General features: G+C 27.6%; 1 protein-coding gene across 1 annotated transcript; it reads right to left on the bottom strand.

The window, feature by feature from the left end:
* Positions 1 to 1,365: 1,365 nt before the first annotated feature.
* LOC107457269 (uncharacterized) lies at positions 1,366 to 17,353 on the bottom strand. Its single transcript, XM_043047599.3, has 2 exons — positions 17,130 to 17,353; positions 1,366 to 3,512 (listed from the first exon to the last, which is right to left on the bottom strand). Exons 1-2 carry the CDS (start codon positions 17,158 to 17,160, stop codon positions 1,453 to 1,455), a joined length of 2,091 nt encoding a protein of 696 aa, XP_042903533.1. The 5' UTR covers positions 17,161 to 17,353; the 3' UTR covers positions 1,366 to 1,452.
* Between the last annotated feature and the right edge of the window lie 462 nt (positions 17,354 to 17,815).

Here is a 17,815-nt window from a genome sequence, read left to right as displayed (position 1 = left end):
TTTAGTTACAACTTTGAAAGTTTATTCAAAATAAAATTTATTCATTTAGAAAATGTAAGATTAATTCCCAGTTTAGTTTATATGACAATCTATTCTTCTCAAAAATGGTAAGGCCAGAAATAAATTCCCTGCAATTTGTAAATTGGCAAATTTATGTACGTTGTTTGAACAATTAGAGAACAGTTAAATATCATAACTGAAACATATTCTGAGTCTACGACTATGATCGTTCAGCTCCATAGCCATCTAACTTTATAACTAACCCACATGTGCGTTACATGGAGAGGAAAACCACGCTAACCTCGCCTGGATAGCACGATTTAGAAATTGATTTTGATCCGTCTGCCGCTCAGGATATTTTATACCAGCAGTGTGGTTAGTGCGATCAAGGAGCAGAATTCGTATCAACCAGCCGCAGCTGGGACTCGAACTTATGTCACCTCATTGGGAGATGAATGATCTATTCCTTCAGCCACCACTGCTCGATTTATTTAATTGTTCTTTTTACAGAAGTTTAGTTTCCCCGATCCGTAATTTTTCCACACTTACGTTATCTCAAAATATTTGATTTTTTTTTCTGGCCCAATCTTATGTATACGGCTTCATTTTCTGCATACACTTTTCTTTTCTGAATTATTCATTATCTCTAATATTACTAAAAACAAAATTTACCTCGCAGTTAATACCCCTAAACTACTTCGCTAAATTATTTTTTTCCTTCTGTTCAAATGAAAGGGAAAAAGGGATTTTTCCCAGCGCTTCGAAAGAACGAAGATTTTTTTTCAGGTCTGTGGTTCTTTCAATTTTCCTCTTTAACTCTCTTTTTTTATCACCTGTGATTTAGCAAACTCTCTCTCTCTCTATATATATATATATATATATATATATATATATATATATATATATATATATAGAGAGAGAGAGAGAGAGAGAGAGAGATCTTGAGTTATAATTATTGAGTTAATTGTGCATTAAAATTAATAAAATAATACATTAGCATGAAAATCTTTTAGTTATTAATATTGATAATTTTTCATGTACAAAAACCGATTTTGCTAAAATTCGTGGCTAAAAATTTTTTAACTTGCCAATAATCTGCTCAAATATTTAATTAAATAATCAATATTATTCAGTAAATGTTATTAATTTTGATTAAAAAAAATCATCGAATTATGTCATTATAATCATCGAAAATGTTTTATTAAAAATTCGACATTATATTAATTATAAACATTGAATTACCCAGTACAATATATTATTACCTTGTTTATATATATATATATATATATATATATATATATATATATATATATATATATATATATATATATATATATATATAATATATATATATATATATATATATATATATATATATATATATATCTTCCTAGTTACTGTTTTTTGGGAATAGTGAGGAAAAATTAACCACTTAAAATTGTGGATTTTTCTTCAGAATAAACAAAAATAAAAAAATAAAGTTGGGACCATTATATTAATTAGTAAATCTGTGGCAATTCTAATGTTTCTCTCGATATTGCAGTCATCATTAGTTAGATTTAAGATAGGATCCTTTTTAATTGCTTTCTCAAATAGTATAAGTTCGTTTTCGTCTTGCTTTACTTCACTGATATTATCAAGAGATGCATTCCAAAGCAAGGTGGCACTTTCAAAAAAACCTTTACTCAGTGCATACTGTATACAACTACGACAAATAAGTCGAAATTCTGCAATGTTTTCAAGAGAAGACAAGTTGTAGTTTATAAATTTTCGTGACACATCACCTACTGATTTTGATGCAAAGAATGGCATGTCTATGAATCGCTTCAAAAAATAATTATCCCTTGTTCTCAAAAAGTCTGCTTTAAATTGTTGAATTTCCTCTCTCGTCTCGAAATACCAATTCATAAACTGGTCTACAAGTTCATAGTTGGATGTAAATATTAATGCAAAATAGATAACATGCGGAGACGATATAGTTTTCTTAAATGTTTCAATTCCTACAGATTGATAAGCCCATCTCAAGAAAGATTCAACTGCTTGGATGTTGCCATCGCATATCCACTCAATGCAAACATGCCAATCGGTAAATCTAATAGGCCACGATATTATCTCTATAAGATTGATTTTATAAGGATAACATTCTGGTGGCAAGGTAGATTTTGATAATAACACGTGAAGCGAATTCTGATTGTTTGAGTCAATAGCAAAGAAAAATTCTCGCCGACCAAATATAAAGCAGGTAAATAGTTTAATCTCCTCTTCGGAAGCATCATTTAATATCCTAACGGCCATGTTTAGATTTTCCATTTCCAGCAACTGCAACAACACTTTGACGCAAAGAAGTTCATTTTTCAGAAAGGATCGTCTTAGCCGTAAAGGACTGGCACTCCATATTTCTTTAAAAATCATCATTTCATTTCCCATTTTACTCATGTTAGAACTTATATTCTTCATTATACATGAATAAATGTCTTCTTGAAGATTATCCAATAGTTCACAAATAATGGACAAGAACATTCTTTGATATGGCCAACTTTGGAACAAGAACAATAATACGTGAGAATGATTGCGAAAAAATTTAGTCATTTGAGTTCTACGGTTGACATGAGATAATAAAAAACATAAAACATCTAAAGTTTCTGAAGAATCCAGATAAAGTGAATGATTTTGAACTCCCTTACGATGAGTAGCTTGCAAAAGCCATTTACTCAAATGATCATTTTTCTCCTGCTCCGACAATTTTTTCCAAAAATACTTTAGGGCAACTATGTTACCTACCCGAATCGAACAAGCAATCATATTTACATCAATACTAAGCTTATCATCGTATATGTTTTCCTGATCTATGAGTTTAGTTAGAAAACTCCCTAAATTACTCTCGAGGACACAAGTCCAATATATAGTCAAATCATATTCATATATATCTGTTATCCGAGTGATTCTAAATTGGTTTCTAAAATCTTCTGGGATTTTTTCCCACAAATTTGAAGCATATTCCCCTAAACAGTGAGAGCAGGCTATCACATACAAATGGCAAATACCGTATTTTATGCTTCCACTATCGATTAGTTCCGTAAGGGATTTCACCATGTCAACTTTCCCCTCAACTGTCCAATAAATTGTCCCACGTTTCATGTAATACTCACATAGATTTCCTTTATATCTTGTCCATCTAAAGTAACTACGAAACGCTCTCGACAACTGCAAACCAATGGGTCGAATAACGTATGAGATTTCAGTCTTCAGCGATGAGGGCAAAGAGCTATTGAACAATTTGTCTAATATTCTTCTCTCTAACTTAACTGTATTTTCGATATCGTAAAAGAAAGAAGATGTAATTTCATTCCTTATATCAGAAGCCGTCCATAGCCCAATTGCAATCGACACTGCTGCAATATTCTGCAGGTAAGGAGGTTCAGAGAAATTGTTTATGAATTCGTCTTCAGTCGATTCTGTTTTTGAAGTTTTGAGTGTCCAGCTTCCAGATCTCTTTTCTTCACGGACTCCATCTGTAAAATGCAATTTGGAATTTAGTTTTGAATTAAAAATTTTAATAAAAAGAGTTCAAAGAACATAATGCACACATAATTGATCACTATCCTAAGTCATACATTTAATCTACATGTTACTAGTTAAGGAGAAATCATGTATTGTTTACAATACTTAGGCTATGTCTAATGCAATTTAGTTACAGTACAGAACCCGTTATCCGGAAATCAGAAAACCAAACAACCGGAACGAAATTCGATAAATTTTCCCGCTATTTTATAAAAAAAAAAAATTTTTTTCCTCATATGATTTTAGGATTTTTCTTTTTTTTTTGAAAGATGTTTACCCTAGCATCATTTTGGAAATAATCATTAGTGTATTACTTCGTTTTTTTCAAGATTATTTCCAAATATTTTTTTTTAGTTGGGTTTAACAATAAAAAAACGACTTTTTGTAGCGATTCAAAAAACCGGAAAAATCAGTTATCCGGAATAGCGATGGTCCCGATCGTTCCGGATAATCGGTTTCCTACTGTACTATTTTATGATTTTTTTCTTTGTTTTGCTTCTAAACGCTAATTTGTATACTTTTATTTAATTTAAGATATTTTTCAAAAATCGGTCATTGAATCTAATTTTTAATACCAATTATTAATTACGTCTTTGTGGTAACGCGCAGTGGTAATTTCATGTAGTTCAATCATCTGGTAATTGCATGCGGCTAGCATAAAATATGAGTAGTCGCATATTGATATACGTAAGATAAACGGTATCATTGACTCTATTTTTTTTTGTTTGAACTTTGCAGTATGATGAAAGATTTTAGTTTTTAGCTATGGACATTACATAGAAAGGGATACGCATTAAAAACTCTTATTAACCGTATTTAGTTATACTAAATATTATTTATGCATTTTTATTATTTAAAAAAAAGTAGTTGAAACCAATAAACGATGCACATTTGTGTTCAGAAGTGCATAATTTTGGTACGAAATTCAGAGAAAATACATTTTAATGTCTGATTTCGTTATAGCCTGCACTAATTGATTAGCATATTTAAGTTCACGCCCCTGAACTATTAATAAGTTATTCAGTGTGATTCGTTTTACTTTCTTTCTAATGGTCGGATTCTCACTTACTAAGTGTCAATCTTAACCCTTTCGCGCCGACTGTCACAAATACGCGACAGCATGAAACCGTATCAATCAGGGTGAAAAGATAAAACTGGTAATCAAAGTAATTCTTTAGCAGTTTATTTGTGGGCGGAGTTATAATTGTTTGATTTATTTAATTCACCATTACTTTGTTCAAAATAAAACTATTTAGTTATACTTTGAATTAACATTGATTATATATATGATTAAACTAACAATAATTAAAGTAAAAGCAAAGTAAGTCTGTCAAATTAGAAACGACTACATTTAAGTTACCGTTTTTTATTTATTTACATCCAGATTCTGATTTTGTGCGAATGCTTTTCTGAATCACCCGTCCCCAAGGGGTTAATGGTTTCTAGGGTTAACCTCAAATTTATTAATATTTTATCGCTAATTGCAGAGATGCCAATTTGCTCCGGACAGCAAATATATATTTTAAAGTGGTAGTTTATCAATTGTGATTTTCGGTTTAATAAATTCAATTTAGTAGATTTTTATCCACCACTATTTCTAAATAATTCGTAGGCTTATAGAATTCCCCACCTTTTAGCAATTATGCCATGTCATACCTTTTAAAAAGCAAGCAAAAATAGTCAAATATTTGCAAAATTTACTTTATAGTTACTTACCGTTTTTTTAATTGTTTTGGCTTGTCCGGAGCAGTTGGCATGTATGTAATTGCTAATAAAATTACAAAAATGAAATTTCTCTGTATTAACGCATATATATATACTATATATATTTTACATATTTGGATTCTTGACTTGCAAAATATAGGGGGCAACTGCGATCTGGAAATTGCGACCCTAATAGTTTGGTCCGAAGAATGGATGAAATTTTAGCCCCCTTAATGTTAATTTCCCTTTTTGTGTTTTTAATCATATCTTTAGAACTAAATAAGCAGTATCAAGAAAAAAAATATCCCCTCCTCATGAAACCCAAAAATTATTTCTTGCCTTATTTCTTGATTATTCTTCAAAGATTATTTATACTATAATTTTCAATAACTATATATTGCTTAATTTAATTGTGAATGAAAAAAAAATTGATTTATGAGGCATAAATTTGTTTCGGCCACATAAATCTACGTAATTTTCTATTGCAAAATCTAAAGTTTCAACTATTTTTATTTAGTAGAAGCCGAGAAAAATTAAAATAGATTATTTTTTAAAAATTAATTTGGTGACAATGTAGAAATATTTAAATGGGACAATTAATATTTAGTGCGAGGAACTTGACTTACGCACGCGTAGCGTCAAATTTCATTCATATTTTTTCCGCTGATAGCCGAATATTAATCTTTTTTTTTTTATTATGAAATACGATTATTCTTTTTAAGTCATCTGAAAATGTATTCGTAATTTAGCAAAGACATTCAAATAAAACATTATATTTAACGAATGTTAAATTTTAAGAAATCATGTTTCTAATAAAAAGGGATTATACATCTACTTTTTTTTAAATTTTTTTTTAGTAAGTTCATTGAAGAATCCATGCAATTTCAACATACATACGTACAAATTGTATGGAATAATGTATTTAACAATTTCTTCTCTATATATTCTATAATTATCAAGCAATTACAACTGGAATTAAAATAAAAGAGCTATAAAATGTATCGTTTTATCGGATAAAATTGTAATATTGATGATTATGTTTAATCGTGTTTTGATATTCTATGTCAGCACCAAGAGAATAGAATTGACGAATCATGCCGAATCATGAATCTTAAAATTTCCAAACATGTCATTATTTTTAAAAACTGTCATCTCTAATTGTATAAAAAAAATCGTGGCTAAATTGAAGTGATAAATTTTAAAAGTTTCGGTTAAGTATTCAAGTTTTTAATAACATTGAGCTTTAAGTTTTATATACAGTGTGCAATCTAAAAAAAACTGCGCGATGGACACCTCTTGATCTAAGGGTTATAGACAGTGCTGTAAATAATAAACTTACGAGATGCGGGAGGGGGGAGAATGATCCAGAAATGATACACTATGATTGGGATGCCCAATTTGCGGCCCACGGCAGCACCAAAATATAATAAGAAAAATTATAATTTTTTTTTTTGGAAGGTAAAAAAGTATTGGAATTTTCGAATTACGCAGTTCTTAACGAGCCAAATCTTAAATCAATGTAGTTTATCGATCGCTTTTTTCGGTGGTTATCGCAACAAATTTCCGATGAACGAAATTTTAAAAACCTCAATATTTTTATATCGACAAAATTATGATACGTGATTTTCAAATTTTAGTAATCGCTTTTAATGCTCTTTATTCATGTCCAGTTTACAGTTAATCTAAGAGGCTTTCCGATCGTGTTTTAAGAGGTTATTTTCTGATTTCCACGTATTTTTTAAAATCCTGATCTTTTTAATGCATACATTATATCCACATTTGACATCTTAACAAAAAGTATTTATCACACAAAATTTCCTTCTTCTGAATTTAGAAAATTGTACTACTTATGAAAATTAAAAGTCTTAAATTATGCTGAATTGCCCCTTCCTCAGTCGAGATGAATAAAAAAAAACAATTAGTGCTGAACAACACTACGAAATCATGCACGAATCTGAAACGCAAATACTGACATTATTGAAGAGCTTAGTAGAAGAACCAGGTAAGTGACATTTTTAGGGGTACTTAAGAATCAGTGAAAATAACAAGAAGGTTGTCTCAATATGGGTAAGTTAAATGTAGCATTTTTTTTTTTTTTTTTTTTTGCTTTTACTTTAATCTAAACTTATTTTATTTTATAACCGTCGTTGAACAGCCGTCGCACTTTTGGGCTTACGCCTAATGATATTCAACTTCGTAGCTTAGCAATTTTGAGCCCAACACAAAACAAAAGAGCTCCTGGATCAAACTAGCTATATTGGAAAACTTTTAGATGAAACTTACCCTCATTTGCGTTACATGGAGAAGAAAGCCACGAAAACCTCTCATGGTTAGTCTGATGGCAAGAGAACTCTTACCCATGATCCTCTACCACTGAGGATATTTTGCGTCAGCACTGTCATAGGCGCGAGCTAGGTGTGGAATTCGAATAGATTAACTACATTTAGCATCAGTTGAGGCGACATTTACTATTATCAAGTAAATTTCTCGGACACACATATATCTATCCCTTTCAATAGTCATACTGATTTCCACGGTATCGATATTAAAACTGCTTGTTGTTTTAATACTATTATTTAATATTTGGTGATTATTTAAACTGCACTGACATAACGAATAAAAAATAATTAAATATTAAAGTACGTGCAATAAACTGTTTTCTTGATCAAATAGAACTGTATATCACACTCATATTGGATACAAATTTTAAATGTCGATATCTCGGTAACATTTTAAATTAGGTTGAAGTGTTTTTTACCATTTTTATGACGTGTGCGAGCTCCTTCGTCACACGAATTCTCCCCCTCTTCAGTGGGCGTAATCCTTAATCAATCTTCAACTGTCAAAATCGGAGAAGGAAAATCGGAGGGGTGAAGAACTAAGATGAAGCTTGGAGAGGGGTGCTAGAGGATTATCCTTTATCGCTTCTTATTTGCAAATTATTTATAACAAGCTGATTATAATGTTGATTAGTAGAGGAAAGCACGTGCTTTTTTGAAAGTTATTATCTTAAAATTTCTGATTTAAGTTTAAATTATTAATTCTTGAAATTCTTGATTTAAGTTTAAGTTATTTAATTTCAGACAATTTATCAAAAATGAAGTAAAATAATTCTATATTTATCACTTAATATAAATGGTGTTTTAAAAATCATACATTTCCATGAATTATAACTTAATGTTAGTTAATAATTTTAGTTTGCAGCTATTTAATTAAATTTATGTTATGTTATTAATGTTCAGTTATTAATTATTATTAATTTCTTATAAACATTGCGTAATGTTTCTTAAATATAAGTTCTCAAAGGTTTTAATGTTGGTTTCAATTTTTCGTTGGTTTACATTTATGCGCATTTAAATTTTTCTTAGTTATGATACTCAACTTATACCAGTTTTTTCATTATTTCGATTGTAACTTAATGATGTTAATGCTAAGTTCTCCTAATTGCAGTTATTTAGTTTAATTTACGTACAATGCAAATTTTTATTAATTATAGTTATTTTTTGTCAAAATTTTGTAAATTTTGACAAAAATTTTCAATTTTTTAAATGTCAAAAGTTTTCATTATTTTGATGCCATGTCATTTAAACTTATTTTTTATCTCTATCATCTATATTTATTTATTCGCTAATTTACAATTATACTACTGTCTTATTAAAAATATATTTTGTGAATATTTGGATTATATTTGATTTTTTATTATTTTACAATCATGGCTATGCGTGGAAATTTAACTGTAGCATAACTCTTATACGAATAATTTCGTAATCTCTTCTTAAAGAAGTAAATGTTAGGGAAATCTGTTTTTAACGGTTAACAAAATGTATTAATAATTATAAGAAATACATATAAGAAATACACATGGAAATCGAGAAAAAAAGTTATATATTCATTTATTTAAATCGAAAGTCTTATCTCTTTACAGGAAGGGTTTATAAAATGAAAAATTATGCTCGGGCTTTCAATAGTTGCACAATATATACATCACAGTATATGTCATGCCCTGCGAAAGATTATATTCATTGCAAATTTTTCTTGCTGAAAAGCAGAAAATTTTGAATTTGCTGTTACTGTATTTGTTTATTATGCTACATACATACCTTACCCTTGAAAAAATTTAGTCAATAAATAATTGTGTCAGTAAGTATTACAAGTAAGTACAGTCAGTATTTTTACAATATAAGGCATATTTTAACGAACTCTCAATCTTTAAAAATGACTTTGATTTTTTTTAGTTAATGAAAATCCGAAGAAAATGATATGTTTTGAAAATTTCTCTATAATAATTTTTATTCCTTGGTCTTTGTTATTTTTCAAACATTTTTAAACTAAATGGTACTTTTTGTTCATTTTTGGGATTAATTTTGTAACCCGTAATTCTTAATTCTTATTAATAAAATAAGTCTTCGTGAAAACTCTGTAATAGTTTTAAGGAGTACAACAAATTTTTCAGATTTATTTCTTGTTTAATTGTAAATATTTTTTTATAACTTCATTTTCATAGGATTTTAACTTTTACATTGTTTATGTTAATGATATTTTTGTAAATTGTTTCTCTATATTTTTTTTAGAATAATTTAAAGTCATTAAATATATTTCATTCAATTTATACTTGAAATTTTTTAAATATTTTAAAAGTATATAACCTAATTTCCCAATATCATTAGGTTTTTCCAAAAAAATTTTAAAATTTTCATTAGTCTTTTTCGCTATCTAGCTATCCAATTTTGTTTCGAATAGCTATAATTCGAAAAATAATATTGCATTGTTAAGTTAAAAAAAATAATAATAACCACGTATAACATACAATATACTCTAATATACAATACACTCTATCTAATATACAATAAATGTTAGGTTATAATTTTAGAATTAACAATGTGTTTAGATTATACTTCGTTAAATAAGAAACATATTTAAATATGGCACGCTGGAAGATATATATACATATATTTTAATTTGTGTAAATATATATATATATATTTCCATTTATGTAAACTTAATTTTTATATTAGACTAAATCAGAGAAATCAGATGACTTGTTAAAATTAAAAGTCATTTTAAAATGAAAATTAATTCCTTCATTTGTTTTAATTTTTTTCATACCTTGTCCTTTATCATGAAAATTTAATTAATTTTTCTCCTTGGAATAAAGCAGAAAAATCTGAAGACTTGTTAAAATTCAAAGTCATTTTAAAATAAAATTCAGTTTGAGAAATCAATCTCTTTTACGTCCTTCCTTTGTTTTATTTTTTTTTATACCTTGTGCTGTATCATTAAAATTAAATTAATATCATAAAGTTAATTTTAATTTTTTGTATACTGAAAATTTATATTCATGATTAAATTCAAATCTATGTCAGAATCAATATGTAAATCACAAATTATTCCTGATTCAATGTTTTATGTTTTTGCGGAGCGAAAAACCATTTCATGTCATTATGATTAGAATGCATCTACAAAATGTCTTGCTCAACATTAACAAATTTAAAGGAGTAAAATTACAAAATTAATTAAATGTTAATGCACTTCTTTCTTTTTTATTTGTTTTCGATTGATAAATCATTTTTTGTTAACTAATTTGTTGCTGTGAATGTTATAGTTAAATCATAGTCATAAACAACAGATATAATTTAAATAATTACAATTAGTTAATTACAATATAAATAATGCAACTAATTTTTAAATATTAGATCGGACGAAGTTTATGACTTTGCATTCAGCCATACCCTTAAAAAGTATAACCCTTTAGCCTCTGTAACTCTGTGGGGGAAACATTTTGAGCTTGTTAGGTGGGTCATCTTGACCATCATTTACTAGCAGGTGTTCCTTTGTAACACTCCTTACAATGCCCTTTGTTCATTTTGGGGGGAATAAGTTTGTGACGAACCGTATCTGTCATCTTTTTACAATATTTTTACAAGGGACTATAGACAGGGTTAGTCCTACGTCATCAACGACGTCACTAGCTCTCCCCGTTCCAAACAAAGTTTTGAACGGAGTAAACAATATGGCGTTTCTCATGTAGTTAAAAGTGGGTCAACTAAATCTTTGAATTTATTAATATAGAGTCGAATTTAACCACTGAAAGGGCAAGAAAAAGTGTTGCATATATTAATATTACGTTAATCTCTTGTTATGATATTAATTGGAGTAGCTTATTAATTGTAAATGATTATGAAAACTTTTTGTATGTATGATTGGGAGAATTAGTATTTAATATTTACCATATAAATTGTAGTTATAATCTGGAAATCGGAAATTTGTGAATCTTATTATTTGAAAAATGTTATTTCTAATTTATGTTTAATTTTTCTTAAAATGTGTATATTATATTAAATAAATTTTTTTTTATAATATTGAGACAACTTATTAATTGTAAATAATAATGAAAATTTAAAAACAAATTAAAAAGTTATGTAAGGAGCATGAATAAAGTCAGATAAGTTAGTGAAAATTATAAAGCATTTAAGATACACGTTTTTAAAATAGTAAATTTACCAATAAATTTGAGCTAAAATGATAGGAAGTAAAAAAAAAAATATTATGTAAACAAGATCTTAACACAGACGTTGACAGATCTTAAAACATATTTACAACCAAATTATGAAATAAATTTGGATGACTTGAATATTACGTTCACTGTAACAAATAAAATATTACTATGAAGGTAATTTAAAAAATTTTGATTTAGACTGTTAAATGCAAATTTTATTCTCTAAAAAGTGATAACAGTAACATTTGCCAAATATAAAAGCTGTATAACTAAATATGTATACATGCATTAAAGAGTTAAGTTTCTAAATTAAAAAAATTCTTAAAAATTTGAATTATATTTATTTGAAATGCATGCGAAATTAATATTATTATATAAGTAAAATTTAAACACCTATGTGAATACATAGATTAATAAATATGAATGTTAAATAAAAGTTTCTGTATGGGATAAGTATGTTCTAAAGAATTCTAAAAAATTCATGTTGCACTTTCTTATCGAATAAAATAGGAATCTGAGATTTTAAGATAAATTCATATATAACACCTACAAAAATTGTTCCTCTCGCATTTTAAAATGAAAATTAAAAAAAATTTTAAAATAATTTAGCTATTCTATATATTAAAATTCTGGAAACTAAACATAGTATTGACCCTTTTAACATAACACTACACTGCACTATCATAACACTACACATTAACATAGCACTACACTAGTAACGTTAAGAATAATCTAATATTAATTATCTAATAATAAGGTATCTTAATTTTCTCAAAAAATTAATGCATAAAATTATTGTTAAAAACTATTTAATGATGATGTTGACAAATATAACAAGAAAAAATCTCAAGTCAAAATAAATCTCAGTTTAAACTAAAACTCTGTGCACATTTAACAATAAGTTAGTAACATAATTTATTCCTATTTAGTAGTTAAAAACTAAAGCTAGTGAGAATTAGCAGCAATAATCAGAAAATCTTAAGCAAACAAAGTTTACAATAACTACAAATTTAATCATCAGACTTAATTAAATAAACAGACATTAGTATTGATAAATACAATCTAATTATAGATTAAAAATTACAAAACGTTTTTAAAAACAATGCATGCCTATCCATAACTAAAGAAAAAAATTAGATGTAGATAAAGAATATGTAACAAATTCTAAATAAAATAAGACATTATTATAAACATGAAACAAGAGTTAAAAATATTGACGCTTAAATTTTTATACATCAAAATTAAAGATAACTTGACCATTTTGAAACTTTTTTTATAGCATTTAATGCACTTAACTCGTAAAACCTACTGATACCCTGTATAAAGAAAACTACATAAATTAGGAATAAGTCTCTTAAAAGCGCTAAATAATTTTATTTATGTCAATAAACAACTAAAAATCTTGCCGTCTTAAATTAACATAGGAAATGCCATTTAAATGGATCGTTCAACAGAATGTTTGGAACGGAGATTGGAAGGACGCGTCGTTTGACGTCATGAAATACGTCATCACTGTCCCTGTCTATTATATTACATTGTTGTATTAGCACTCTTTGTCTTCGGGAGCTGTACAAAAATTTAAAATTTTAATCTAAAATTTAAATTTATACTTTTTAACTATAATGGATCTGTTAAAAAATGCAATTTCTTTTAATCTTGTAGATATATGAAAAAGTAACAAAAAATAATAATTTTATAGACACTTTTTTAGCGATTAATATGCTGACAAAAAGAAAAAAATTAGCAAATGTACGGTTTTAAAGCGCATAAGATTTTATTCAAATACATTAAGTCTAATTAAGTAAAGAATATTCCAAAATGATGCTTTTAATAAATATTTAGCATCTTTGTTACACATAGAACTACAAATTTGTGATTGAAAATTTATTTTCGAGTAATAAAAAAGAAGTTAAAATCTGATGTATCATTATCAGGGACAGTCCCCACACCACATAAATTAAATAAATATCATAATTGAAAGTATAACTCCTGAGAAGAAAGCTATTATATAGCTACTATATTAGAAACTATATTAGACTTCACCGTTTAAATGTGAATGTATATTTAAAAAAAAAAAAAAAAAAAAAAAAAAAAAAGGATTCTCAAAATTTTAGTATTGAAAAATATATAATATAAATGAAGAAAGATGTATAAAAAAAAATTTACATTACATGTGAATTATTTTCACTATTATACATCTTTTATTGGTTGCTTTAAAAAAAAAATTTTTTTCTTCTTCTAGGTTTTAGGAACTTTAAATGGTTTTTCTACATAACATATATATCAGTCAGGCAGAATATATGCTCAAGTACAAAAATATAAAATTATCAAATATTATTTCAGAAAAAAACAATATTTTAGAAAAATTTAAAAGTGATTAATTCCAGGTCCAGCTGTCTGAAAAATACCACTTAACCATCAAGGAATGACTTTCCAGAAACAAAAATTTTTCTTCGACCATACTTCATATTTGTGTAAAATACTCTAAACACAATGTCATAAGAGAACTTAATAAAAATATAAGTCAATTATTGCAGCTCTAGATTTTCGTTTCTCTTCACTAATTTAAATTCTTTAAACTAGTTAGTTAAATTTTATGAATGTATTGGATTCATCAATAAAGAATAATCCGGAAAGAAATGCAAACAACCATTTATAATGTCATGCGTTTGGTTCATGAAATACAAGTTTTTTACAAGTCTAGCAGATCGAACAATTTACACTTTTTAATTACCATCTAATATATCAATTATACATTTTTTATTTACACAAAACGCATCATTTTTTATTTCAAACTTTGTTTCAACTTTAAACTTTGTTTTTTTTTCAATATGATCTCAAAAGTGTAGTTCTCATACCTTATATGCAGAGTACACACATGAAAACTAAATAAATTTTCCTTTTTTTTTTATTTTTAGTTCTTATTTTCTTCGTATTTTAATAAATAAATTGCTTAAAATAAAGTACTATTTCTATATTTAAGTAAAGTACTATTAGGCCCCAATGATTTTTTAGAAAGTTATGACTAATCTTATAATATTTTTTTCAATCTAAAAGCTATAACCGTTTTCTTACATACAACTTATTTTAATACCGCGTTCAGTATTTTACTAGCGTTACTAGCGCTAGTACTTACTTGTGTTACTAGCGCTCACAAATTCACCTCACGAAGTTATTCATGTCTTGAAAGGCTTCAGAATGGGCGCTTAATTGTAAGCTTTCGGAAAGTGTAAATTTTTATTACCACGTTCATTTTTGCTTGAAGCAAATATTTCATGAGCTCAAAAATAAGGGCACATTCTCAAGATTCGCCAGGCTTGAATAAGGAAAACAAAAATAACCTGGAGAAAAAAACAGTAAAGTATCTTAAGAAAAAAATGGAAAATAAAAGTAAAAAACAAAATTAGGAAAATTGCGGTAGCCGGGAGTGAAACAGAAAATGATTACGTTACTAGTCCAACTTTTGCTACATCGCACAAAACAGACGCGCTTCAAAATTTTGACTAAAAGAACTTGGTAGTTATCTAGAATGTGGTGAGTATTCTTGGAGATGGTCTAGCTTGCAACTAGACATTGATGAATAAACCACAACAGCAATTGCTTTGCTGCACAAAATTATACGATTTCGAAACTACAAAGGCTCGAATTACAAAGGTATGAAAAAAAATTTACAAGTAGTACTATGTAATAAAAACAATCGAATTTTCGTTCGAGAATCATTAACTGTTAAACTTGTAAGGAATACCATGCTGGTTACTCTGAAACCCAAGGGAATGTAACGGCAAAATTGAAATTTGATGAGCTGAATTTATCTATACATTTTCGAAATTATAATTCATTTGAAAGTTTTTGTAATTGTATTTTTCTCTCTCTAATGTTTCACTCTTTTTACTATAAGTTATTATTCCGCGCATGCATAGAGTGAAAAAACTACCTTAAAAGCTCATATCTTGAGAAATTTTTAACAATTTGTTATATAAACTTTAAAATAGCAATTTTAATATTAAATGAAAATAGTTCCGAAAATTTCGTTGATTATTTGTAAAGTTATAGCCCCAAAAAAATGCAAGAAAAAAATTTCTATTTTATTAAAATTTTTACATCTCCATAAGTATGTAAGGATTTGCAAAAAACAACCAAAGTAATCAATGCAAATTAAAATCTTTTATTTCATCTATCAATCCATCATCAATCTGTTTTTAATCTATCATTAAAGTTAATTGCTTTATTTTTTGGCATAGGGGGCTCAAAAGTACTTGTTTTCATTCGTATTTCATTGCTGGTCTTTGAAAGCTTTGAAACTTTTTTTAAGTATGAGAAATTTCATGACCTAAACACGACTAAAGTATTTCTTGAGAAATAATTCTAATTGGATTTAAACTACTTTCTTTTAATTCTGTTATTCAAACTTTTTTCAATGTTTTGAATGTCTCCTACCTCATAAATTATTGATCCAGTTTTTATTATATTCTTCCTCGCTTCAATGTTATTTTGCGACATCTAATATAACTAATAGTTCAACTTTACTTTTGAAAGAATTTTAAAAATGTAGTTTACGGGCGTTGTTTATGAGATATTTTTTGTGTAAAAAAAGGTTTCTGTGCACATTTTTTTTTCTTTCTGTATAAAATATAATTTCATTTAAATTTAAAAAATTGTTTGGAGCAAGCTGATTTACATTCCTTCATTTCGTATGACATAAACCAACTAACTATAATTAATTTATTTTAGTAAAAGGTGATTTTTCTGAAAGCTAATAAATTGTCGAAAAATTTATTTGCGGAAAAGAACAACAAGTTTTAAAAAGAAAAGCTTCAGGATCAAGATTTTTGAAAAAGTAGGAAAAAAACTTTGGGTTTGAGAAAAAGTGAGTTAATTATAAAACCGCATTTAACAATGTTGTGCTTCATAATAATAAGTACAATTGCCGTAAAATTATTTTGTTAATACTATTAAAACCTATTGAATGATTTCTCAGTTCTGTATTGAACATGATACATGAATTTAGTTTAGTTTTTTTTTTTGTCTCGCAAGTTTGTATCACGGCTTGAATATTGATCCGTCTGCCACTCAGGATATTTTATATCAGCAGTGTGGTTGGTGCGATCAAGGAGCAGAATTCGTATCAACCAGCCGCAGCTGGGACTCGAACTTAGGTCACCTCATTGGGAGAAACAGCATTTCCAATTTATAGAAGAAAAAAGCTTAACAAAATACGAAAAATGCTCTTTTTTCAAAGGTTAATACGTATCTAATTCACATTCAAATTCAATAAATTTTATTACCGAAAATAAATCTACACATTAAAAATTATTTATTAGTATTTTATAATAATTTTACTATATATAGACTGGGTATAAGTACTTACCATTATCATTTCCAATGGAATAACTTTCCATCTTCACAGTTTTAAACACCTACTCCTCTAAATGCACTAAACTATATTTCTTTCCTTGAGGAAAGCCTTGCATTCATAAGACTAACCCCCTTACATTTCAGAGCAGTTCATTCTTAAGTGCATATGTGCATATGTTGCCCATTCATCAATGCCGAATACGGATTGTTCACTTACTTGAATAACCACACCCTGACTAACTCTCAAATGAATGGTTTCTTATCTACTTTTTCTATTGCTGCATTCCAAAGCAACAATACTTACTGGTAAAATCACATTCATTCTGAATACGAGTACTTCTGCGAAGAGTAGTACCTCTGGGGCAAATTCTGAGAAAATTAATTATTATTTGACTGTGAAATATTTTTTTTTGCAAATTAAACAGGAGAAAAATAGTAAAATAATTAAATTAATAAATCATGGAATTCAAAACAATTAACTTTGAATAAAAAATTCAGATTCCTTTCTAAGTTGAAGTTCATTTCATTTAAATTAATAAATTACCATTGAATTTGACTTTAATATATCCTTTCCGGGGGATTCTATTTTCCGGGACACTTTGTTTCGATCCACCTAATAATTCAATTTCAATCTTAGTCAATTTTCCAAGTTCTGTCTCTAATACATACATAAACTATCTTCAACTGGCTGTAACGACG

Source organism: Parasteatoda tepidariorum, chromosome 8 (genome assembly GCF_982258835.1).
Source record: "Parasteatoda tepidariorum strain Cologne lab strain chromosome 8, Ptep-v5.0, whole genome shotgun sequence".
NCBI classification, from domain to species: domain Eukaryota; kingdom Metazoa; phylum Arthropoda; class Arachnida; order Araneae; family Theridiidae; genus Parasteatoda; species Parasteatoda tepidariorum.
This window is presented reverse-complemented; position numbering and strand designations above follow the sequence as displayed.